This window comes from Gymnoscopelus braueri (assembly GCF_963280865.1).
Source record: "Gymnoscopelus braueri genome assembly, chromosome: 1".
In the NCBI taxonomy this organism is placed as follows: Eukaryota; Metazoa; Chordata; class Actinopteri; order Myctophiformes; family Myctophidae; genus Gymnoscopelus; species Gymnoscopelus braueri.
The window spans coordinates 20,018,137-20,044,088 of record NC_137603.1 but is presented as its reverse complement, the minus strand read 5'-3'; the positions used below and the strand labels follow the sequence as shown (position 1 = coordinate 20,044,088).

The 25,952-nt window shown below is 42.5% G+C and overlaps 1 protein-coding gene across 5 annotated transcripts in view; it reads left to right on the top strand.

The window, feature by feature from the left end:
- The window catches only part of kifc3 (kinesin family member C3), a 47,202-nt gene that overhangs the window by 12,267 nt on the left and 8,983 nt on the right, over window positions 1-25,952 (top strand). For 2 of the 5 annotated variants that reach the window (XM_080439614.1, XM_080439613.1), the window contains exons 2-14: window positions 9,557-9,677; window positions 11,763-11,932; window positions 14,949-15,123; window positions 16,525-16,631; window positions 17,070-17,135; window positions 17,691-17,840; window positions 18,319-18,600; window positions 19,040-19,213; window positions 21,522-21,669; window positions 22,394-22,524; window positions 23,914-24,025; window positions 24,156-24,337; window positions 25,481-25,585. In XM_080439614.1, coding sequence (XP_080295740.1) covers window positions 9,557-9,677; window positions 11,763-11,932; window positions 14,949-15,123; window positions 16,525-16,631; window positions 17,070-17,135; window positions 17,691-17,840; window positions 18,319-18,600; window positions 19,040-19,213; window positions 21,522-21,669; window positions 22,394-22,524; window positions 23,914-24,025; window positions 24,156-24,337; window positions 25,481-25,585 — 1,923 coding nt within the window. Of the gene's footprint in view, window positions 1-2,580; window positions 2,670-9,556; window positions 9,678-9,838; window positions 9,938-9,972; window positions 10,357-11,762; window positions 11,933-14,948; window positions 15,124-16,524; window positions 16,632-17,069; window positions 17,136-17,690; window positions 17,841-18,318; window positions 18,601-19,039; window positions 19,214-21,521; window positions 21,670-22,393; window positions 22,525-23,913; window positions 24,026-24,155; window positions 24,338-25,480; window positions 25,586-25,952 lie in introns of those variants that run through there. The other 3 variants (XM_080439615.1, XM_080439616.1, XM_080439617.1) reach the window with 3 other exon arrangements.

The window sequence follows — 25,952 nt, the reverse complement described above, 5'->3', positions numbered from 1 at the left end:
CTGCCACGCTGTAAACTGGATGGAGAGCTGGGAAGTGGAGACGACCTACAGAATGTCCCTGACAGCAGGAAAACATTGCAGGTGAATGACTGATGTTGAATAAAGCCTGGCAATTTAGGGATCAGTGACAAATATGAAAGGCTGGTATGGGATGATAAGAAATTGAATGATGAGAAAGGATTTGGCCAGGTATACAGACTAAGATTAAATGAAGACAATCATAGTTTGTTACAATTTGAAAACATGTTGCAGAATTTCTAGACATGATACAAGACCTTTCTTCCAGTAATCTACTGGTGAGATTCTTGTTCTTTCAGTTCAGTATAAGATGGCATGCAGATGAATCCCAGTAGTCAATAGAGGTGTGGAAAATGATCAATTCTTCAATTCTACAATGCGTTGTGATTTTGTCGTGCACGATTCTGCATCAATGCAGCGAGCGACGTGACATAATCGATTATAGTGATTTTATAGATTTTTATTTTATTTACATCACAGCAGCTAGCTTCTAAATAAAAAAGTAGTTCAATATGTATCTTACTGCTTGTATTAACTGAAATTAACCGTTGTTGTGCAATAATACAGAAAAGTGAGATATGCATCGTAGAATCGTTAAGAGGTGAATCGTAATCCAATTGTGAGGCCAGTGCCGATGCACACCTCTAGTTCATAATGAATTTGGTCTCAATTCAGTGTGATGCAAGGCAGCGTCAGGTTGCAACTCGGTTATGGATGTTTTTTTCTTTGTTTGTTATGCAATCCCACAGTTCACACAGCAGTAGAAAACATACAGTATGTCAGGTGATAGCACATGCTGGTTTCTGCCAGCCTCTTGATAGAAGACATGATGTTCATATTAGCGAGGAATGCGAAAATGGAAAGCTGCTGATGCCAACATGGTTGCATACAAACCTGATTTTCTTCTCCATACACTGACTCTTATGAGCTTTAAATTGTTGAGTCATTTGACATCTGGCAGCAGCATTCTGCGATGACGTAATATTAACATTTAAATCTCTGTCAAATCCCCTGTCCCTTTGACCAATGTAGACATCACACAGAGGCTGGGTCTGTTTCTTTACATGGACATAGAATCAGATCAAACCTTATGCAATAGATGTTGTTAATCTTACCACAGCGAACCCGTTGTGTACAGTGTTTGCTTGGCATGTGATGTCATAGGAAAAACTCGAATTTCTTAGGATAATTATCGTTTGTATAGTCTCTGTTTAGTCCTACTCCCCATATAATTTTAGTACTCGTATTGATAGTTTTTAAGTTCAGTGGTTGGTTACCAACTAGTCCCTGAGCGGTCAGCTAGAAGGGAACGGACACCAGTAGGCTACAAGGGGATCTGAAGGACCAGGGCTGGCGACTGATCTATATAGACATGTCTCTTTAAATCCTAAAGTTTCTTGCTATCATCAGAATACAGGGGACATGGGTTACTATGCATTTGTGTTGTGTGTTTGTTGAGCACACAAAACTGCTTGGGGTTATGGTTGTTAAGTCCTGAATTCTTGAATCTTCCCTGCCTACAAAATGGCAGAGAGCAGAGCAGAACTATCCACTGAATATTCAATATCCATTAAATAGTTGGCAACGTATTGGTTTCGTATATCATGGAGGGGACTGAAGGTTGGTTGTGACAGTGCTACTGCTCGTGTAACATGGAGGCTACCTGAGACTTGGTGTAGTGTGTCTCATTTATAATTCACAGATGACGTTGTATGAGGTGTGTTGCAGTCTTTGCAACTGTAGCCGCTTACAAACGGCAAAACATTTGTACTTATCTGATAGTATACACTGCTGGTGTATGCGTTAAAAACCTGCATTAGTTGTAGCAACTGGCTGCATCCTGAAAAACTCCACTACCCATCATCCCTCTGTGCACAACTTATGTGGTAGGAGGGATTTAGTGGCTGGAAAGGGGCGTGAGTGGATCATCTCACAAATAGTGTCACAGGGTCAGTGCAGCATCTTGACAGCAATATTTTGTATGTGTGGGGGGAGGGGTGTACATCAGCCCACTGCCTTGTTGAATTACATTTAGACATGGCTGTGCATTGTTGCATTACTCTCTTGAGTATTGCAGAGGACAGCACAATGGGCACGTAAAATCCTGAGTGTTAATTTATAATTAGTTCCTTAGCGGTCCATCTTTACACTCCCGATTTTTATTACAGTATGCAGAAGTGTGCTGGGCACATGGTCATAAATGCTATGCACACTCACCCACTATGGCTGCTGAATATTTCAGGCAGGGAGTAGACTGCTGAGCTCTTCATTTGTGGCTGAAATATTTATTCCACCACTGGAGGGAGAGATGAGAAGACAGAGAGGGGGGAGGCAGGGAGGGAACAGAATAGGGAGGGGGATCAGAGGGGATGGCAGTGGAGGGGGGGGCAGTAGGGAGATGTGATGCTGGCTGGCTCCGATTCCGCTGTTACTAAGGAACGGGGAGAGAAAGAGAGAGCAGTGTGTGTGTGTTTGTGTGTGCGCAGCAGCAGCACACATTAGAGACAGAACTGACAGTGTAGGGGGGAAGCTGGTGGCATCTACTGTACACACACCTCTTGGTCGAGCTCCGTGTGTATCTCTGTGCCGGTGAAACAGGACAGCTGCAGCCATGCAGGGATGATCGGCACCCTCAGACCGCAGGGAGCGAGGTAGGTACCAGACGATCAGAAAGCAGGGGGGGCGGGGGGGGGGGCATGGATGAAAAAAAAACACAAAAAGGTAGGAAGCCATGTTGAAGCAGAAACGAGCACATGAATACAGGCGACAGAGCACGACACTGGGGGCTTGTGTAGAGAGAGACAAATGGAGTAATTCTGTGAGCTGTAACCTAACCAGGGGGTCGTATTATGTTTCCCATCTGTTGGCGTATTGTGTGTGTGTGTCTTGCAGTGCATTGGGAAGCCTCATAGAGCATAATGCCATTTTTGTGTTTGACCGACTGTCTGTGTTAATGTTTGGATTTACATTTACTAACGCATATAAATCTAGAATCATTGTCTGAACGGAGTTGTGGGCGTGTGACATGCATCGTATGGTAAGTCCAGACCGTGTTGCTTGTCTGCCGCAAGCAGATTTTGACACGGAGCGCATGGTGTGGCTGGAAGCAGTAAATGATTTGACCCAGTTTTGGGTGAAAGAGGGGGGGGGCGGGAGGTAAGAAGGGTGGAATGAGAGGAGGATAAAAGAGGTTGGATGTTGATGTCACCCTGGGTGGTACACAGAAGCAGTGTTCATGTTCTTCTCATGACGGGATGGAATAGTTTGACTTCTGGTCGAAAGCAGCTGTGACGAGATTTGGCCAAGAGCTGAGAAATGTAACTCATCTACTGAATGCTATTGAAGACGATGAATATGATGGTTTGCTGTGTACTATATACATTATATTATTGAGAATGCAGCATTATTTCTGGACGATGCGACTTAAAAATGATACCATGACATGAACCAAAAGTCTCAGTTCTCACGTTTTCTCTAAACGGGTTATAATGGTAAATTGTGTCAGTAAATTGAAAAATCACATTAGCAGCCCCAAGGTCAAGGTTAAAGAGAAGCAACAGGGATGGATATTAGTTAGTTTGTTGGAAGTTAAGCTAAATTAAGCTAAAATTGTTATATTGGATAACCCAATATATTCGACAGCAATTATCTCACTTAAACATCACCATCATGACTTGGCCACTAGGATTTCAAATTCTGTTTTCCTAATTCCTATACCTGAAAATGGCAGATCTAGAAGATGAGCTTGTAGATCGGCTGTTTTCTGAGAATAGATTTGGTATTGAGGGAAACGTAGACAGACAATGCAGTGAACACAGTGTCATGCTTTTATACATATGACATACATTACCAGGATTAGACACCACCATAGTCTCACGTGCCGTGGTAATCCATACACAGTGAGTGTATCTATGGGGAACATAAAACCGCAACCAAACGAGTACACATGCACAATCAACTGTGTAGACATGCTAGGCCACACACACACACACACACGTCCGTCCCACTTAATTTGAAATTGCAGCATGGACAAGTTGTGGAGGAGTCTGTCAGTGCCTGTCCATATTAATGCTTTCATTATCTTCACCAGGCCGAAGGCAGGGCAGAGGTTGGTTTCGGGTGTGTTTGATGAACAACTAGGATATTGTTGTGAATTAATAATCTCGGATGCACTGTCCCTCCATGCTATGGGATATACGTGTGTGCTTGACTATGGAGTGGAACTAGCCAATCGGGTGCAAGCTGTCCGGCGCATGGGATACTAGGCAATTACAATGCTCCTGTCCTTCCGACACAAGCCAGCTCCACACTGAAATGCCAACACGTCAAACTTGATATTCCATGCCTTAAAAATATATTTATTTCAGTTAATCTCTTTTTCGGAAGTTACACCATAATTGTTGTGGTGAAGTGGTGTTGATCTAATAAAGTTTATTAGAATTGCTGTTTGTCTCTTCCACATAGCGACTACTGAATCAAGCATGTAGACAGAGAGGGAGACAAACGGACACCATTCAGTTTAGTAGGGACACAAATTCTAAGGTTGAGACGCAGAGACTAAACGTTTTGAAATTGTACCACAATGGCATAAATGTAGTTGTGTTTTCCATCATGTATGTGACATCACCCTGTCACATACACCATACCTCACACAGGATACACTAGGGTTGAACGATCATTATCATATCTGTATCTATGAGTTAACATGGCAAAAGCCAACAACATGGATTGTTGTTCCCCGTCATTGCCGCGAGCGGCCTTTTTGCTTGTAGTTGAAGCGCAAGGGGGCGGGGGGCGGGTGGGGAGAGAGTCAGCGCACTGAAGTCAAGGCACAGACTACTGTGTTGTTGACAGACAACCACGGATGCACGCTTATGAGAAACAACAAAAATAAAACCTGGCAAAACAGTTGCGTGCATTAGCGCAAGATGAGGATAAAGGAAACATTCAGTCTAAATGTCCAGTTTGCTAATTCACAACTACTGTGTCAGATAATCACCAAGAGAGTTAAAAAATAAAAAACGTTTCAGTCATTCAGTCCGACTTCACTGTAGCCTATAGTAGCCTTTTCAAAAATTATATTTGTATTACGCTGTCCTGAAAGTTTATAATATTTAGAGAAATGTAAAGTTTCAAATACAATAGTAGTAGTAGTAGTTGCGAATTACTGGACATTTAGACTGAATGTTTCCTTTATCCTCATCTTGCGCTAATGCACGCAACTGTTTTGCCAGGTTTTATTTGTGTTGTTTCTCATGTCTGTCTCCCCACCCGCCCCCTTGCGCTTCAACTACATGCAAAAAGGCCGCTCGCGTCATTGCCCTGTACAGCTAAAGCTAGCCAATCACGAACTGTGTGTGTGTGTGTGTGTGTGTGTGTGTGTGTGTGTGTGTGTGTGTGTGTGTGTGTGTGTGTGTGTGTGTGTGTGTGTGTGTGTGTGTGTGTGTGTGTGTGTGTGTGTGTGTGTGTGTGTGTGTGTGTGTGTGTGTGTGTGTGTGTGTGTGTGTGTGTGTGTGTGTGTGTGTGTGTGTGTGTGTGTGTGTGTGTGTGTGTGTGTGTGTGTGTGTGTGTGTGTGTGTGTGTGTGTGTGTGTGTGTGTGCGTGCGTGCGTGCGGCGAGACAAAGTGGCAGCCAACCAGAAGCGTGATGTAGTCTGAAACGGGCATGGACTAGGCATACACACTCAGGTGATGTGGGTGTTTCAGACATTTTCTATACAACTATTTAGCGGGAAATCGCTCGTCACTGTGCTGGTGTTAATTCGGCATAAGGGTTTAAAGAAATGCATTTTGCGGTTAGACGTATAAGGCGAGTAAGCGGTTCAAATTGAGTGACGCTCCGCACTTTAAGGAACCTTCCTGTGAGAAGACGAGGAAGAAGGGATTTATATTCCTTGTGTGTTGTGGGGAGTATTGTCGACAGTAAGCCTATCCTCTATCCTGTCATAAACAATATTAGGATGTGCTGTCATGGCCTGTGGACACAGCAGGAGGGCCTAGGCTTAGGCAAGGTGAAAGTAATAAATGTGAGATGTTGGAGAGACTGTTAAGTTTTACCGGAAAGAACTGGATTATGATCTGTTTTTGAGAGAAGAAAAGTATACAATCTGTTGACAGACACACATGTAAGACCTTTTCCATGATTTATGTTAACCAACCAATTGCCAAGACAAATTTGTGTAATATTTCTGAATTTCAAATCATGGGCCTTCATCCCACCTGTCGAATGAATGAATAAATGTTATTTTAAGCCAACCAAATCTAGCACAAAGAAGTGAATGTGACTTTCAGTGCTAACTACCTCCTCCCATATGCCTATCAAGGTACTACAGTCTACCAGTCTATATTCATCCATGTAAGGAGAAGTGAGCAGACAGTGTCTGCTCTGCAGCAGGAGAAACAGCAGGAGGTGTCTGCTCTGCCAGGCATTTCCGGGGTCTCACTCTCTGCCAAATGAGAAGGATCACCTTTGAACATACTTCTAAAGATCTAACTGCAATTTAAAAAAAGAGATTGTCATTTTAATGCCAGTCTGATTTCAATAATGAAATAATTATAAATGTTTTCATCATCAGACAGTTTTTGGATAAAATATTATCTACTACATAGACTGTTTCTAGGAGGACCTAACATCACCATACCTTCCCTACATTTGGAACTCACATTAAACATTTGTGTGGCTACGCTACGTTCAGAAATCTAAACTGTTGGACTGTGACACAGGATAACAATGTGAAAGGTGCATCCCATCTGTTAAAAGACTTAAAAGATTATGGTTCTGACTAGAGATGTTCCTCCACTTCACTGGCCTAGAATCAGGCATAGTGTAATCCTCCTCCTGTCCTAGGTCAGCTACTGGAGACTTGACTGTTCTCAGATCTGTGATTGACCAGAACATTTTGAACATTCGTGTGCAAGGCAGCAAAGCATTTGCTGTGGCATTTTTTTTTGCTGAATTATTGTTAAACAGGCTCATGCACCAGCCCTAGAATAGACCGTATTTAACCATATACACTAAATGTTTAGACTGATGATGGTGAGAGTGTAGCGTATGGGTCAGTGTGAGTTTGACCATATTGTGTGAGTGAAAGTAGCCAGGTGGTCTGTATGCTGAGCAGTCTGGTCAAGGATATGAGCAGTCAGGACAGGCAGCATGCTGGGCTGGGTTGGAGCACTCATCAAGAGCCAGCTGGACAGGGACCGTAAACACTACGTTCAGCCATTGGAATGCCAAGCATCGACTGGACATGGAAGGGTACGGTAGGTGTAGCCTGGGTGTCTCTTGTAATACTTCTTCACACAACAAGAGGGGGGTCCTTGGCTTGAGGGGGTTCCCCGGCAAAATTATGAACATTCAATTTCACTATTATTTCACCGGACAAAAGTTGAGAAGAATGTAAATGAGAGAATGTAAAATAATTACTTCAGGAAGTGAACATTTTTGAGAACCATCTATTTCAACTAATCAAGACAAATCACAACTTGTTAGCAACTTGTAGTTAATGCATTCCATCATATGGCAACCAGTTTATACAAGGGATAAATGCAAAGCTACAGCTGTTACACAATTGGTTTGGAAACCAATGCTGTGCTCAGATTTAGTCCTTGAGCAGTGATTAGACTGTCTGGAACATGCATATTTGATTGAACTGTTCGTTTTCATACAGGTCAAGGATAATAGATTGGTTGTAGAATGTTATGAAACTGGATGCTTTGACCTGTGGCATAATGGTCATCCTACTAATAGTGAAGTGGACTATATAGATATGCTGATGCTTGAAGTGGATCAGAGGATTATTACAAATTTACTTAAATAATTTAATTTGAGTGTCATCCCATTTTTACAGTCTATAATTGTGTGTGGGACTTCCAACTTGCTGAATTTATAGACACTGAATGCATTTTAATTATCACTAACAAGCAACTCATTGTCTCAGTTGAGTCTATGGATGAATCTGCTGGTGCCATATGGATTGTTGGCAAGATAAGGACGAGTAATGACAAAGTGATTGTTGTCTGCTGGTGCAGCATTTACAGCATAGTGGTCTACTCTCTATGTTGAATGGAGTGAACCAAGGTAAGAAACCAATAAGTAGATGCGTTGTCTGGGGAGCGTTTGTTCTTTATGAAACGGTTTAAGTAGATTAGACCTCTGGGTGTTGGTATGGTGCAAAGCCAAAGCTTTAAGGTGGCTGAGTGGACCCTGGACCTTTCTCTACCTCCTAAACTTAAACAAATGTAAAGTCTCTGGGTCTGTGACGTGAGTGGCCATTGATACAGGCAAGAGAGTGGTGGCAAAAATAAATGCATACCATTTTTATAAAGTGGATGTGCAGGCGAGGTAAGAAAACTGTTAATACCACACCATAACTTAAACTTACAAAAGGGTGGTATCCTATGTTTGAGTCTGTCAAACTGTCCCCAGACTATGTTTTAATTAGGGCACCATTACAGCTCCATGACACACAGGAATCAGGTCTGATCAATAAATGCAATCAAGCAGAAACACAAAGAGAACATTGGTTACAACTGGTAGCTGGATACCTCTAGTTTCTCCCTGGGGAGATGCCTTTGTTTTATGCAGCACACACTGGATGTTACTAGGGTACAGTGTGGTGCAAGGATACTTGATCTATTTCACAGAGTCACATGCATCATACTAGCTAATAATGAGCCCTACTGTAATGCTTAAGGCTGTACCATGGAGCCTTAAGGCTCTCTTATTAGCTTAAGTTGATAATGGGATATGCAAATGTCTGATCACCAAACGGAATGAAGGAAAATCTGCAATGCATTTCTGTCTGACCTCATGTTAATTCCGAACAACTATCAAGACTCAAGGTTAGGTTATGGCAAGGTTATGGTTTTTAAAAATAATAATTATGTAACCTTACCAAAATTTTCCTTTTTTGTAGTAACAGTTAAGTTTTATATTGAATGATGATGGTCTAACTTGTTGCTGGTGTCAGGATAATACCTTATTGGTGGAAATGGGGGAAAACAGGATGCTAAATATTGTTGATACAGAAATGTATGGGGAGGAGGGAACCCTGGTAAAAATAGACCCATCCTTTTGAGGGCAAAAATTTCACTCAGGATTCTGCAGAGTAGTCCTAGTTTTGAGGTTACAGTATGGGTCCTGCTCATTAACTTTCTCATGTGGCATATTTTCACTCTGTTCTCTGCCTCTGTTCTTTAGAGTGCCAAATAAAGAAATCAAATGCTTTTGAAATAATCTTTAAAATGATAAAACTTTTTCTTTTTTACTCCTCGTAGACTTTATAATCAAAGCAGCAGCTTGAATTTCTCCACACTCTCATATGCTTTGGCAGCTGTTTTGCATCAAATCTGTTTTCATAGACTTCAAAGGCTACTTAATTTGTCAAGTCAGCAACATAAATAGATTGCACTTTATTACCATATGATATGTATATCATGTACAAATCTCTCTCTTTCTGTCTATGTGCATATGCAGCTGGTCCAGTCATGTACAAGTCATGTAGAAATCTCTCTCTTTCTGTCTCTATGTGCATATGCAGCTGGTCCAGCGGTCCAGCGCTCTGCTCAGCCCTGCGGTCATGTTTGGAACACGCAAGACCTGGGACCTCAACCACTCCCCCTGCCTGCAGGAGCTCTGGAAGAAAGACGTCTCATTGGACGGTGAGTTCTTGTCACTCAAACGGCAGCAGAGGGCGGGACTATATACCAGTGCCGCTGCATTCTTTAGAATGACGGCGTGAGACCGAGAGAGGAAGGGGAGAGGTGCTGTTGTACTGACAGGTGTCTTGCTGGGAGAGGAGAAAAGGGGCGTGGGGAGGGGAGGGGGGGGGTTAAGGAACAGTGTTTGGGTCGTACCTGAGGACCAGCCTGGCAGGCGACTGGGATTGATGAGGAGGCTGAATGTATTCCATGGAATACAGGTCAGTTTTTTTGGTCTCATTGTCAGATGAAAAGAGAAAAACAAGGTTAGCAGGTTGCTGTGAAATGGATCTTTTTGGCACTTATTGGACAGTGCTTTTTCTCTCTCTATTCTTTTTCTCTCTCTTTCTCTCAAGCACTCCTGACTAACAGTGTTGAAACAGGGATTATTCACACTGTGTGTATTGTATTGTATCAGCAAGCATGCATGCCTGCATTTTCCTGCGGTAATGCACTCTGCAGCCAAGGTGACGATCGAGTGGCAAACTGTAGCCGTGGCTGTGGCTGTGCCTGACGAGAATACTAGGGAGACGGGAACGACAGAGATTTAGAGAGAGAGATAGCAGGGCGGAGAAGGAGAGAAAGGGACACTGTCGAAAGCGAGGTAGCGCGAACAAAAGAACGGCAGAGGATGGAAGAGGTTAGTGTTTCCTCCTGTAAAAGGGCTAATATTATGCCTCGACTCAACTGTTGACAGGTGAGTATTCTTGTTAACGAGGTGTGTGAGCGTTCAGCTGTTTTTCTGTCTGTGTCAGTGTATGTTTGCTACTGTAAGCGTTATTTCTATCTGTGTTTTGACAGTTTGAAGCTCTTATTATTCACGATATTGTGATTGTGCTCTGCGTTTGTTGAATGTATGCGTGTACAATGAAAGATTCTTACCTGGAACGATTTAGTTTTAGTGTTTGCCTAGTGTAAGTATTTGTGTACTTGTCCGCTAGCACACTGAATGTGGGTGTGAGCAAATTAGTCAATTGTGCTTAATACCTTTAAGAGTGTGTTTCAGCTCGGTCATACTGTGGTACAGTGCATTGATTGTTCTCAAGATTGATAAGTGTGTGTGTGTGTGTGACGTGTGTGGGAACAAACATGTCTCCCCCCCAACACACACAGTCACACAACACACAGTCTCACACAGTCTCACACACGTCACCTCTGGTTAATGTGTGACATGCTGTTATCAAGCTCATTATGAGGCCTTGCTGGTTTCTGTGGCAACCGCCAGACCATTCATGATGAGCAAGAAGGTAGAAATAGAAAATAAATGGACACAGGTAATCACACGTTTGTATTTGTTGATTTGGGAAGAAATGCATGAGGAGGAAAGCTAGTGCTGGCTTATAGTCAGCGGATAAACAACACTAACGCACAGCTACGACTTGGTGTCCCAAGTTAGGTTCCTTTGAGTATTTAGAGCACTGTTAATCAACGTGGGGTCCAAATGGATCCCTACAGGTCTATAACTTTTTGCGTCTATAAAATTGGTGTCCAATTGGAACCAGAATAATTGTACACTGTCAGAGTTATATTAACACTGATGATTTTACAGTGTAGATTGGGCTGCCAGAGATAGAAAATTGTATCAAAATGAGGGCCTGTGGCCCAATGCATATCAAACTGGGGGTCCTTGAAATTAAAAAGGTTGGGAATCACTGAAAACTATACTGCCCTACAAAGCCAAAGTGCAGTAACTACGCAAAGAAAAGGGCTTTAAAGTGTTTCAATTGACCCATCAAATGGGTTATCAGTGTACAGGTGTAAATGTTATTGCACTAATTGTATATCTGTTGATAAGGTAATGGTTTATCCCCCAAAATGAAGAAGGCAAATACATTGTCATAGTTATCCTCACTGTTAATTTAACTATCCATGTGGTTTCATTTGTACACTCTGAGTTACAGACCGTAAGGGTCCATTTAGACCGCTGGTGGACCCCAGACCCGACGTTGGAGTTCATCAAACAACTGAAAAACAACTTAGTTGTTCCTTGGTGTGTGTGTGTGTGTGTGTGCGTGTGTGTGTGTGTGTGTGTGTGTGTGCCCGTAGCAAGCTCAGTGGACTTCCTGATGAGTGATGGTGAAGAGGACGGCTCCTTCTTGTCGGACGGCTCCTTCTTGTCACTCCCTGCCTCAGCCTTCTCCCAGCGTCCTTCTATGACCGCAGCAGATTTCTCAGAAGCCTCTGCTCAAAGGGAAAGCCAGCAGTTACTCATACAGGTGAGCTACTATTTATTTAACTCTGAGAGTAAATGGAACCAAAATGCACACCTTAAGGGGTTGTTTCACAGTTTACAATTTATGTATTTAGCAGACACTCTTATCCAGAGTGATTTTTATTTTGTTTTTCGGAGCGACTTGGTTACATTTGTACACTGGGGGCTCTCCGCCACGCGCAAACTCCCTTTATGCCTGGCGCTACAATATCTTTCCCACGACGCACAGGAATTGCACCTGGTTTGACTTGATAGCAAATGATCTAGCGCCGACTTTGCGCGTTAAGGTGTGTTGATTTATTGTTGAGGCGTGGTTTTGCACGATCAGGGCGCAAAGCTATCTTCCCCACAGACTTCTCACTGAAGACTTATGTGTTGTGCTGCCGCATTGACATCCAAATAGGCGAGTGTCCCGTTGCCATCAGCCAATTTGCCATATAGACTATACCACAAAAAACATAAATAGTTTTTGTGCTCAAACGGCACATAAACAAATGTTCAAGCACATGATTCTTCATTAATCCCACTATATTAGGCCTAATAAGAATTACTTTTGCACTGTTATGCGTCTCCAAAGAAAGGACGAGTGTGAGGACGGAGAGAAAAAGAACATTTTATTCTTGATGTAATATCATGTTTACATACCGCTTGTCATAAGAATGTCGTCAATCCATAGCCACCCTCCTGGCATTGTAACTACAGTAATATCTATATAGGGCTCCCACTGCGCACATTGTGCGTTCCTGGCATGCATGAAGTAGTAAAAAGCCGCAGCACCTGCTCAACCCGTTTCAATACATTCAATCTGAACGTCATTTCAAGCACTTGATCCTTCATTAATCCTATGAAATAAAATAAAAGGTTACCTTTTGTTATGCCTTTTAGACGAGCGGCTTTGGAAAGAAACGGAGAGCCTCTTACAGTAGTTGCTTTCCGTGCCCACTCAAAATATATTATCTAAAAGTTCACAATGCGTTGTGAGCTTGTAGATCAGTTATTTTTATGCAGCAGTACCAGTAGAGTACGAACCATCAACCAAGTGAAACGTATGAATGTCTCTAAACTCTGTGCGCTTGTGGAGAGCTCTGTCAGGCTGTCACTGTGAGGAAAGAGAGAGGGGGAGAAATGCAACACATTGTAATGGTTTTAATATACAATAACCAACTGAGAATGCGAATATTAGTTGATATGTCAAGATATCACAGATGTCTGTTGGACATGAGACATGATTAGGCAGGCAGTGGAAAACAAACCACTAAATTGATTCTGTACAGTGATTCTGAAGGCCATGCACTGTTTGGACATCTCTCCTCCAATGTGATGTTTCACCTGTGTCTCCTGACATCATTATATCACATTATTACCAGATTTTAAACTTGCATGCTTCATTGGGTTTGTCGCTACTCGCTAGGAAAGCTCTTTTGATCTCGCCAATTAGCGCCTCGTGCAGGGCGCAACCTTGCTCTTAAAGTTGATGTCACCCGACACTGGTTTTATTAATGTAACGCCCAGAACACACCCAGGACTAATTCATTAGCCATAATGCCAAGTGCAAGGGATTGTGCATGGCGCTAGGGGCATTTTAGCGTCCTGTAGAGTGTAGACACCCCTACGGCACAAGTTAAGACCATGTGTCATCACTGTCATGGCGCAAAGTTGCATCGCCAAATTAGGGCCCTCTGAGTTGCGAATAAATGTAACACTTTTTATGTGTATAGTTCATAAACTGTAAAATCCTTATATGAACACTCACTTTACACAACCAATGTTTTGACTCCAGTTACTTTGGAATGGAGCACATTTAATGCATGAGAAAAGTACGTGATTCATTCTGGTATTAAAATCGCACTGTTTTGACGTAAAGCTGTGGCATTCATTCTAGTAGCAATATTTTGTATGGCACCTGTTTTTATTATAGCTGTATCAACATTCTGCAAATACCACATTGGTCACACACACAAACACACAGCTATTTTTTCAGGAATGATATGCAGTGACAGCCTCAATGCTGAGTCATTAGCTGACTCGGCAGATAAACCTGAAATGACAGCACCTCCAAGTCACTTCTGGCCTGGTGTATCAAAGACGACACAGCTGTCTGCTTAATCTGGCACATCAACTGAGCCACACTGGCTGTCATGTGCTCTTCTGCATGTACGCACATCAGACATTTTTGCCTCCTTAGACCTGTATTGATTCAGTGCAGTCCACTCTGTGCTGTTGACCTGTTGTGTTCCATGCGTTTTGTTCTCCATTCTTGTGTTTTTCCCTGTTCACTTGTTGCTTATTGTTTCTCTTTCCCCCCCCCCCCCCCCGTCCTCTATTCCTCTCGATTTATCGGTCCATTTTCCCTTTCATTGCCTCCGTTTCGAAGGTGACCAGGTCCTACTTCTTCTGGACACAAGCCCCCATAACACTGCAGAATCAGAATATTGATTTTAAAGGGTCCACACTCAAGTTAAATTAACACCGCAGACATTACTGTGTACTGGCTCTCTCTTGCACTGCAACACTGTCTCCTCTTCTCTATACTTACATTTTCACTTTGCTTTCCATGAAACTCCCATCTTTTCTTCTTTTACGTTTTTATTCCACCCTTATCTATACAGGTAATCTCACTGAGACCGTGGGTTCTCATCCTCAAGAGAGATCTGGTCAGACAGCAGCAACAATCACACAAAGTTACAGACAGACAGGACCATCAATACTGAATAAAAACAGATAATCATAAAATGAATTGTAAAGTTGCTAACAAGAATTCTGAGGGCTCCTGTTGCCGTAGCAGAGCTTGTTGAGTCTGTTTGGGTGTAAGAGCCCTATAGGAGTGCTGTGGTGTAAATAGTTTAATGGATCAAATCGGTGGTGGTTAAAACCTTGCAGTGATGGAACTGTAGTGTTATACAACAGGCAAATGTAGGTCCTGTAGGTCATAGTTGAACATAATTGAATGCTTGGATTATAATGGCCCTTATTTGTGTGTGTGTGTATATATGCACACCTGCATGTGTGTGTGCTTGCAGGTCTTACAGGACAAAGTGTGCGAGTTCCAGACTCGTCTGCACAGCGACGAGGTCTCTCAACTGCTGCTGCAAACACTGCAGCAGAGTCACGAGCACAGTGCACACAGTGCACAGGACGAAAGCAGCCTCACACACGTGCCACAGGAGGAGGAACTGCTCTGTGCACAGCCTAACGGTGAGGGGAGATACACAAAGCCCTACCAGTCTCTGTCTTGTTTTGGTCTGGCCTGCTGTCTTACTCGCCCTTGACGCGGTTTTAGACCGTAGGACTCTGGAATAGTTTTTTGATAATTTCTCCAAAGTTGGCTACCAATGCCTACATAGCTGCTGTTTTGGTTTTGGGCAATTCTGATTCATTTTTAAATAATGAGTCAAATACTTGAATATTCACTTAATTACTTAAAGGACCACGTGACTTGACAGATTTTCAATGTATCTTCATGTACTGTAATTTGTCTAAATGCTCATTTTAAGATGGTACCATTTCTGTCTACTACTCGCTCTGTGTCTCCAATGAGGGCTGTTAACACTGCCTACCAATGACATCATCGGTAGTCAAGTTTGATCATTTGAAACATCACTTTTTTTTGTTGTTATTAATGCAAGAGCAATAACTTCTATAAGGCTGTAGTTTCTATTAGCTTGGAATTCCCATCGATAGATAAGGTTGAAAATGAGTCATACGTAACTTAAGTAATTGGCTTGTGAAGAATGGATCTAATTATGGGTCATAATCTGTGTTCATGTTCACATCTCCCATCGGAATTAATAGACTCACAACCTACTTCTGCTCTCCTAAAGGGTAAAAGGGTTTGTATTTAATTAAAAACTACAACATGGTAAAAACATGGCAGGCTGCATAAGACTGACCTCATAAGCAACACAGCTGTAGCTAATCAAGTTTAAAATGGGTGTGTTAGGTTTAGGTGTGTCGGTTCTGTCAATGCTTGCACATTGGCAGACCCACGGCTCTGGGCACATCTATGTAACACACCCATTATTAATTTTATTAAATGCAGCTGCGTTGCTCTCTAGCCTGCCACCATGCCAGCCTCATCATGGCCTCCATGAGGATTAAACATTTTCTGGTGTTGGTCTTGACCCGGTCTCGCCTCTCCTCTGTCTCGGTCTTGACTTGGTCTTGCTTTAGGTGGTCTCGAATAATACAGCATCATGGTCTATGGATGAACAATGGTAGAGCATGGAAATAGAAATGGAGAATCAAGTGGGGCCAAATGGCCTTCGCCAAAGTTTCAAATTGTGTTAGATGTCAGAGATGGCACCTAAATGGGTCTGCCAGTCATCAAGTAATTTGCAGCTGGGTGACATTTGAGCGTCAGCATGTGTGTGTGACAGCAGAGTAATTCAGTTGATAAATCATTAACATTGATGTTGATGGGGTCCCAGGTAAAGGCACATGCTACAGTAGGTAAAATAGGAAATGAAAACAGAAATTGTGTTTCTTTGTACCCACTGACATGTATGGAGTGAAAGGAAAAGCAATTCATCAGGAAGAAAAGTTTGAAAGTTGTTGTTGTTGTTGTTTGCCTCAGGCTTAATGTTGTGCGTTTCATAGGTGTAAGGGCCGTGCAGAGCCTGGCTGAGCCACAGGTGCAGAAGCAGCACATTGAAAGCCTCAACAGTCCAGAGGAAGAGCAGCTAATTATTCAGCTGCGCACACAGGTACCTCTAGCTAGACACCAGCCTTATAACACTGTCTCTAGGCACACCTACCTAAAACCAGCCTACAATACTGTCTTTAGATGCACCTACCTAAAACCAGCCTACAATACTGTTTTTAGATACACTTACCTAAAACCAGCCTACAACACTGTCTGTAGATACTAGCCGTAACTAGAATCCAGTCTACAATACTGTCTCCAGGTACACTAACTGTAACTAGAAACCAGCCTACAATACTGTCTCCAGCTTCACCTACTGTGTAGTCAAAGTGTGAAAATGAACCCTTGTGGTTCCATATTTACACTTTCAGATGTGTTGGTCACTTTATATTATCTAATTGATATTTATACTTTTTTTTTTATTATTTGTGTCTTTTCAGTTAATGTTTATGTGATTATATAAATTGAGCTGAGCATTATTCCTCTCTGAACTTCTCAGGTGGGGGAGCTGGAGGACAAGCTGTTGGACCAGACCCAGGAGGCAGAGAGACTGCGCTCAGAGCTGGTGAGATGGGAAATAGAGAGACAGGTTACAGGTAGTTAACATAGAATAATGAGGGCAATAGGGAACACTAACCCAGGGACGGCCCACATTCCTCGCTGGGCGAGTGGGCTTGGGTGGCATTCCTGGGAAATCCACCTCCAGTCTGCCTCACACAGCTCCTTGGTTGCCGCCATCGGAGACTCGGCACAGACACACCTCTCCTTACAGGTGTACGGTTGCACCGTGACATACTTATACTGAAACAACAACCCAGAGGGGTGTGCCCTCCATGTGGAAATAGGACAGTTTCTTATTTGAATGATAAACCTTTTATTAAGGGATTTTCAAAAAGATGGTATGAAGTACTTTAATAAAATACAAAATAAATGAAGATGCACAATAAAATTCTATAATGCGCAATAAATATAAAAGTACAGTAGAATAATAGAAGAAAAGGAACGGTAACGGGAAATAAAACGACGACTATGAAAATGCAATGAGAGCATAGAATAAATAAAAAATATTCCATGGAAAAGAGAAGAAACCTTTTGATAACGTTCTCCTCCGTGGCTGCAGGGAGCGACAGATCTGGAGAAACACCTCCAGCTGCTGGTGGTTGAGAATGAGCAGCTGAAGCAAGAGCTGAAGTCATGCAAGACCTCCCTGCTTCTCCAACAAGACGCTGCCGCCGCCGCCTCCACCTGCAGCAACTGCCCCCACAGCCAGGTTAGTGTGGTACTGTATGTGTGGTGAATGTACAGGAAGTTCAACTTCAATGTCACATCTGGTCTAAACTCCCTATTGAATGAAACGTAAATTACAAAACGGAATCAAACTATGTGATGTACTGTTGTACAGGATGTCTTTACAGTAGCATACTTTCCCCTGATTTACAGTATACTTGGTTGCATGCAGATCTACAAGCTGCGACGCATTGTGAGCTTGTAGATCATCTATTTCCGTTGTACGATACCCGCGCGCAACCAAGTATAACTCAGTATCCACATAGTATTCACTTAGTATCCACATAGTATCCACATAGTATTCAGATTTAGTATCCACTTAGTATCCACATACTGTAGTATTCACATACTCTTCGCTTCGTATCCACATAGTGTTCACCTAGTATCCACTTAGTATCCACATAGTATCCACATTTCGCAATTGAGCATCAAATCTTAATATCCTATCCGTAACCGCTCAGGATGTGGATGCATTGCGCGGGGAGGTGTCTCGCTGGGAGAGCCAGGCCAGGCAGCGGGAGAGGCGGCTGGCTGACCTAGAGCGTGAGCTCCTGGAAAAAGCGTCCAAGGTGGATGGCCTCCAAAGGCAGCTGGAGGACTCCACGCATCAGCTGGCAGAGAGCCGGCAGCAGCTGGAGGAGTCGAAGCGGCAGCAGGATGAGGCGGAGCAGTCCATCGGACTGCAACTCCGGGAGTGCGAGGAAGAGCTGGCACGGCAGGCCGCCATGCCCTCACTGGTCAAGGTGACAAATTAAACTGTAGATTACTGTGATTTTAATGTGTTTGTGTAATTTCCTGGTTATTGACTTGAAGCAAACATTTATTCTCCAACTTCTCTCTCAGTTGATGCAATATATAGCTACTTGCAGACATATCTTGGTCACTCATTCTCATGTTGTTTCTTAGGTTTGTTTTCTTGACCATTAGCAATTTAGATTGTTATTTGGCATATTCTTTAGACCGTTGCTAGGTTCATGTTTTACCTGGTATCATAGTTTCTTGAGGCATTACAATGTCTCTCTGTGATTATGTATTTTGTGAAGTATGTGATTATTTACCTTGCTTATTGTAAGTCGCTCTGGATAAGACTGTCTGCTCAATGCTAAATTGTGAATGAGCAAAGTATTATCATGAAATTAATGGGGGGGTGGGGTTTCTTCTCTTTCCTGTTGTGTCTCTCAGTACGTTACCCAGACAGTAGAGGTCAAAGATCCTGAGACCCAGAAGGCGTTGACTGAAGCCCAGGCCAAGAATGCCGCTCTGCATGAGCAGCTGGCTGTCCAGAGACAGCTGCTGAGAGAGCTGGAAACTCAGCTGCACGATTCCCAAAGGACCTGCACTCAGCTACGAACACAGGTACACGCACCCACTACTATTATACACCATACCATCACTTCTGATGTGATGTGGTTGAACTCTACAGTCCTGGATTATTTCTCTCCGTACTGGTCTAATGTGGTCTAATGATAGCAGAACCGAGGTTCCCATAATGTGGCCAACGATAGTTTGACTGGGTTCTTGAAGTCACATGGACGGAGACCCCGACTCGGAGTTTAGGTTGACCCCTCAGCCCTGTGACATACTAGTGTCATGTCCAGGGGGTGTACATTGTACATCATGGCTGGGGGATGAACTTGTACATCAGGCTGCCTCACGCTACAGAAACAGGAAATTGGCTTCCTGCCCTATGGGGCCACATGGCTCGGCAAGGCTTACTACTTACTTAACTCATTCGTGGCTCTGTAGTTTAACCCCTCTTTCTCTGCATGCATTTGGTTGCAGCTGCTTACGGACCAAGGCCGTCTCTGCAGCCTTCTTTCTAAGGCTGTCGGCAGGGCTAATGCCGAGGTCATTGGCAGGTTGTCCAAGGTTGGGCCCCCCAATCCCCTAACCCCCTCCATGTCATCTCTGGGATTGAGTGATCAAACGTATCAGCCTCGAAAGTTCCAAAGTCCCTATGTACTGAGTTATAACTTTTAAAGGTACTGTAAGTGATATTGTTTTATTAAAGAAAGTGTTATGATAATAATCATTTCTGTAGATTGTTTGTTCAGGAGCAGGGTTATCCCTGTGTCTCCAGCTCTTTAGTAAACAGAAAATACATTTTCAAGTTGGGATACTAATTTCAACCAATCAGGAAAGAGATCTCATACAGGACACATGATAAACAGTGACATTGGAAGTGATGAAATAAACAAATGAGCAGACAAAATTGGAATTGGAATCTGTCCATATGAACATTTATTTTGTGTTTTCTATAAAGAGCTGGAGAATACATCAGAATCTGAGCTTTAATGTTTTAACAAAAAACATTTTGTTTTAACAAAGAAATATCACTTACACCACCTTTATTATGTCCATGGGTGGTCCCATCGAACTGAGTTATAACTTTAATGTCCATGAGTGAGGATTTCAAATCCTTGGACCATGGGACCTTTGAAATCTGTGAGATCTCCCGTGTATGTGATGTGAACAGTTCCCTGTATCCCCTGTATCTCTACTGACACTCAACTCCCTGCACTTCCTGTATTCTCCTCTCAACATCGCCCTGTCTCACAGGACCCCTGCTTCCCTGTGTGGTTTCCGCTTATCCAACGTGATTTATAGTGACGTGGAGTAAACAACCTCCACTTGCCTACCCTGCTGAATCTAATTTAGGATTAGTGTTCAGATATATAGCAGATATACAGTGGATGTCTAGACTTAGTTAATCTCCTTAGCTAGCCTAGACCCCCCCCCCCCCCCCAACAGAGGATATTGTCATTGTTTCAGTAGCTGTAGTAACAATGGCAGTAGGATATGAAGTGGTTAGGGGTGAATGCTGTCATTGTACAGTAAGTGTCACTTTAAGTTGACTGTACTCTGTAACTTTTCAACCCTGGTCTTTGCAAACCTCTTGTAATACAGTCTTGTTTCCACATCCTGCCACTATGAATACTGTGTACAATTAAATGCATAGTATTCATTCTCATATTCACTGTTTATAGTCTGTACGTATATCCATTCATATTTCACTGATGATAGACAGTAGATTTCTTGTGCAGTGCAGATGTCGTGTGTCAAAGTCAAACTGAAACTACAGTAATTAATTTTGTTATTTTTCTTATTCTTAGCTGTTTCACTCTTAAATGCTGTTTCTGCTCTCATACCTGAATTTGCCCCCAGGGATGATTAAATGTTTATCCTATCTTAACTAGTTAAGCCCTGTATACTTATACAGTATACAGGGCTATAGTGAAAATAGTTGTTCTACAAGCTGAAAACTTGTCACGAGGGACAATTTTGGGCTATTTCTGAATGTTGAAATTCTTTGAATTTGTCAAATGTTCTCCTATACTGGCATGTCCAAAATAGGGTTGAAAGTGGTTAATTGCATTCACATGGCGTCCTATGTGCATGTACGTTGTTCCCACAACATTTGTTTTGGTTCACTCAACGTCCTGCGTATGTGCAAGGTTTTACCAACTAATGCATGACTTTTTAAATGCAATTGACAACCAGGCAGGTGTGTATGGACAGTGACCAAGGACCATGGTTGAGAACTATTGCTACCACTGTGTGGGCCTCAACCAAGGCCCACATGTGAGACTGGAGGTTTCGCCAGGTTATTGGTGTTGTCCTCCCACTTTAGCTGCTTACTAACAGCCCTTCTACCTGTGTTCAGATCCTGGTATATGAAGGGGAGATGGAGAGGGCCCAGGGCCAGCTGGAGGCCGAGATGCAGAACCTGGAGGAGGAGAAGAACCGTGTCATCGAGGAGGCCTTCATCAGAGCTGAGAGCGAGATGAAGGCAGTGCACGAGAACCTGGCAGGTGTGTGTGTGTGTTTTATGTATTTGTTTTTTCTATGGATGTATGTGTTCTATTATAATCTATGTTATAAGCTTGTCACAGTGGATGGTGTTCTCTGTGAAACAGTATAGCACTGAACAATGGTATTATTAAAGCTGTGTTGTATGACATTTCTGATGTCACAAGGCCTTCATTTTTGCTATATCAAGGTTTAATTGAAACATAACTTTACAAACAAGTAAGACGCGCGAACGCGGGAAGCAAACGCTTTCAACTTGCCATCCGGACTGAAATATGCACAAATGACATGGAATTCTTAGATATCCCATATTCCCTAGATGAATTTGTCTCACTTAGCCTGCCGTAGTCTGTTGAGTGCATGTGAAGGGTGGTGGTGGGGGGGAGGCAAGGCTTCTTTTGACAAACAACAATTTAATTCCCTTGTTTATTGGTAGGAGCCGCGTATCGTACAATGGGGGCTTCAACTCCACACGTCAATACTGTCATTTTATAATTATAGAATGAAAGTGCACCTTCACGCTGATCACTAATAGCACAGTGGCAGTGTAATGCCTGATTTATACCTGGTTGTTAACTGTGTCGCTCATCGAAAATAACAAGCTCACGACACGTTTCAGAGCGACGTGTTGTGAGCTTGTAAATGTTATTTTTGGTATGCGACACTGATTTTATCTGAGCAGACACTATGCGGTGCTTCGGCAACAACCTCTATGTGCCTTTGCAGGTGTTCGTATGAACCTGCTGACTTTGCAGCCTGCCCTACGCACCTTGACCTGTGACTACAACTGTCTGAAGAGACAAGTGCAGGACTTCCCTTTCATGCTGGACAAGGCTATCACTGAGGCCAAACAAGAGGTGAGTCACAACGTCTTTATGCACTCATGTCTCAGATACTGATCCAAATCAATGTCTCAGATACTGATCCAAATCATTTAAGTGTCTACTGATGTGTTTCACTGATACATTGGGTAAGAGCTGGGTTTCTCTTTAAGATAGTGTGGAGAGGACATCAAGTGTAGGGAAATATATTGCCATTGTGTTTCATATATTTCCAAATAATATGATTATAAGATTCTGAATGTCTCCCAGTATGTGATATGAACAGACCTTATTGCTCTCTAAAGTGCCCTTCCCAGGCATGGCATCCTGTGGCATTCATCATTCAATCTGGGAACCCATTCGGTAAATGTGTTCCCATTTACAGAATCCCTGGGGGCACCTTTTTTTTTTGTAGAAACTGGAACTCTATTTGTCTCCTCCCCTTTCTTAATCCACTTCCTCCCGGTTACTTCTGTGTTTATTCCTACTAACCACAGAATTACATATTTAGGGCAGTGGCACTGACAGATTCAGCCGTTAGCAGAATCTGTCTTGAGAGATTCTTCACCATTAGGCTACCGAGGTGACTTCCAGTGGCGAGCCCCCCTCTTGTTTTTCATGATTCTGTTTTTGCACTTTGGCTCAGTACCAAAAAACGGAGGATGTGCGTTATTTTTTCTCTGAATGGGTGAATATACTGTGCACTAGGGGTGGGACGATATATCGATATCGCGATATATCGCAATACTTTCTCCCGCGATAAATAATCGATATACTGCCGAAAAAATTTGATAAACCCCCCCCCCCTGTTTTTTTTGTTTTGTTTGTGATACGTTTTTTTTCCTACTCTGTATTTGTGTAATGATGATTTTGAACTGTTTGGTGCTATTTTATGTGTTTATGAATTGAATACAAGGACTATCGTGATATATCGTTGGTGAAATTTCATGCAATATATCGTGATATCGCAATATATCGATATTTTCAGATATCGTGATATATCGTTGGTGAAATTTCTTGCAATATATATCGTGATATCGCAATATATCGAATATCGTCGAATATCGTGATATATGTTATCGTGGGCCTAATATCGTGATATATATTGTATCGTGAGGTACCCATATCGTCCCAACCCTACTGTGCACAGTAAAAACCTTAGTGTTCATTTAACTCGGAATGTAGGCTATAATCTATAGTCTTAAAATATACACAACATTTTTACTGTGTAGATGGGTAGGTACAAGTAGATCTGCCATCTGGGATTCTTGTCTTGACGGAACATTTGCTGCTTGTCACTCCGCTGCTCTCTCTGTGTTTGCTATCTCTCAACTATCAAAAAACAAACAAACGAAACAAAATAGATCTGCCATCTTGGTTGTATGTGTGCGTGTGTGTGTTTAACGATTGTATGCGTCTTCTCAGATCTGCCAGGTGATCAGTGAGGTGAGCAGTACGAACCAGGAGCTGCTGCGTAAATACAAGAGGGAGATGAACCTGAGGAAGAAATGTCACAACGAGCTAGTGCGCCTCAAAGGTAAAATATGTCACAACGAGCTACGCCCCTCAAATGTAAAGTTAGAAATGGCAGTTTACTGTACCTCTGACAACAGCAGGCTTTTCTGTTTGATGGCAAACAATGAAAGCGCCTGTGCTACATTTCCCAGGTAACATCAGGGTGTTCTGCCGTGTGCGGCCTGTGTGCCAAGAGGATATGGACTCCGCCGATGCCAAAAATATGGTCAGCTTTGACTCCGAGGATGACGCTATGCTCTACCTCTCCAACAAGGGCAAACTGATGGCCTTTGAACTTGACAAAGTCTTCCCACCTCAGGCTACACAAGAAGAGGTCAGTCATGTGTAACACCTCCTGGGACCAATATGCCAGAAATAGTCATGATCTTGGTCATATTAACACATAAGCTGCCATGGACGCAGATCTGTGTCCTATTAAATAAAACCGTGGGCTGCCAGAATAATCTAGAACGCAGATCTGCGTCCTAATGTTTAATTTGGTTAATAGATGATCACGCTGTTTTATTTACATTCCGAGATCAGTTTCTTTTTCCACTCACCTCCGCTTCACCCGGAAGCAATTTCAGCGATTTCCGTTTCCGGTTTTAGCTTGAAAAATGCGCTCTTTAGGCCAAAACACGGTTTTTCACACGGTATAAAAAAAGAACGGAGAGCTCCACTTCTATTTTCTTTAGTCTGGGTGACGAACAGTCATCGTCGTCGTGTATCACAACGGTCTGAAGCCTGATCGGCGATTGTCGCAAACGTCACATCCGGTTATGACGTATGGACTGTTTGAGCCTGTTAGGGGGGGGTCGAGCGAGTCAGCGAGTGATCGAGTTGTCAATTTACTGCTCTCTGCTGTTCGATCTGTCGTATGTGTTTAAAACCGCAGCCAGACAAACTTAAATGAATTTAAATAACAAAATAACAACCAAAAAAAACACCAAATCGCTGGCAAGGGGGTGAGTACATTATGAATAAACTCTGGCAGTCATGTGTTAATGGTAGGTAATGCATGACACGTGCATGTACTAGTATATTGACCAGTCAAGTCAAATTCCTTGTGCGCAAAGTAAACATACTTGATCAATGAAATTGATTCCTATAGTGTAGCAACCGTGGCTTTAGGACAAATTATTTGCATCACTAGACAGCAAAATCCAGAGGGTAGATTTTATACTGTAGATACTCGTTGAATACATCATTCTTTTATAGCATCTTTCATCCACAGAACAGAGCTCACAGTGCTTTACATGATTGAGAATATATGAAAATAGCGTAAAACCTTAAAAGGAAGTTGACAAATATGTACAGTAGGAGCATTTCGTCGCCGTCGGTTGGAAACCTTGTACAGTATGTCCAAAACCGTTACTTTTCAGGATTTTCAGGTTCAGTATTTGTAAAAATGTAATTATGGAGGTACAAGGTTTCTGCCCAATTTGCATCATCACATGTTCCACATGTCAACCACCAGGTGTTCCAGGAGGTGCAATCCCTGGTGACTTCCTGCATCGATGGCTTTAACGTGTGCATCTTTGCCTACGGACAGACAGGTTCAGGAAAGACTTACACCATGGAGGTAAGCTGTGCGCTCACATTCCTCCCCTTCTTTAGTGGTCCAGGGAATTAGGCTTGTAAAAAATAAGGGGCAAAATTGCAAGCTAACAACACGTAGCATCGTGATGTGTTGTGGGCTTGTAGATCAGCATTTAATTTTTTTAAATGACAAATATTCTAACGATTATGCAAAATAGTTGTGATTTGCGACTTGGACTTTTCTGATCCTTGATGTGTTATTTCAGTGAATGTATTGTACCGGTACTTGTATTTCTCTTTCAAATATATCGATCAATCAATAAATTAATCAAATAATAACATTTGATTAGGAGATTCTATAATAATTGTGACAGGCCTACTGGAGAAATGCAATGAAATAGAAAATGAAA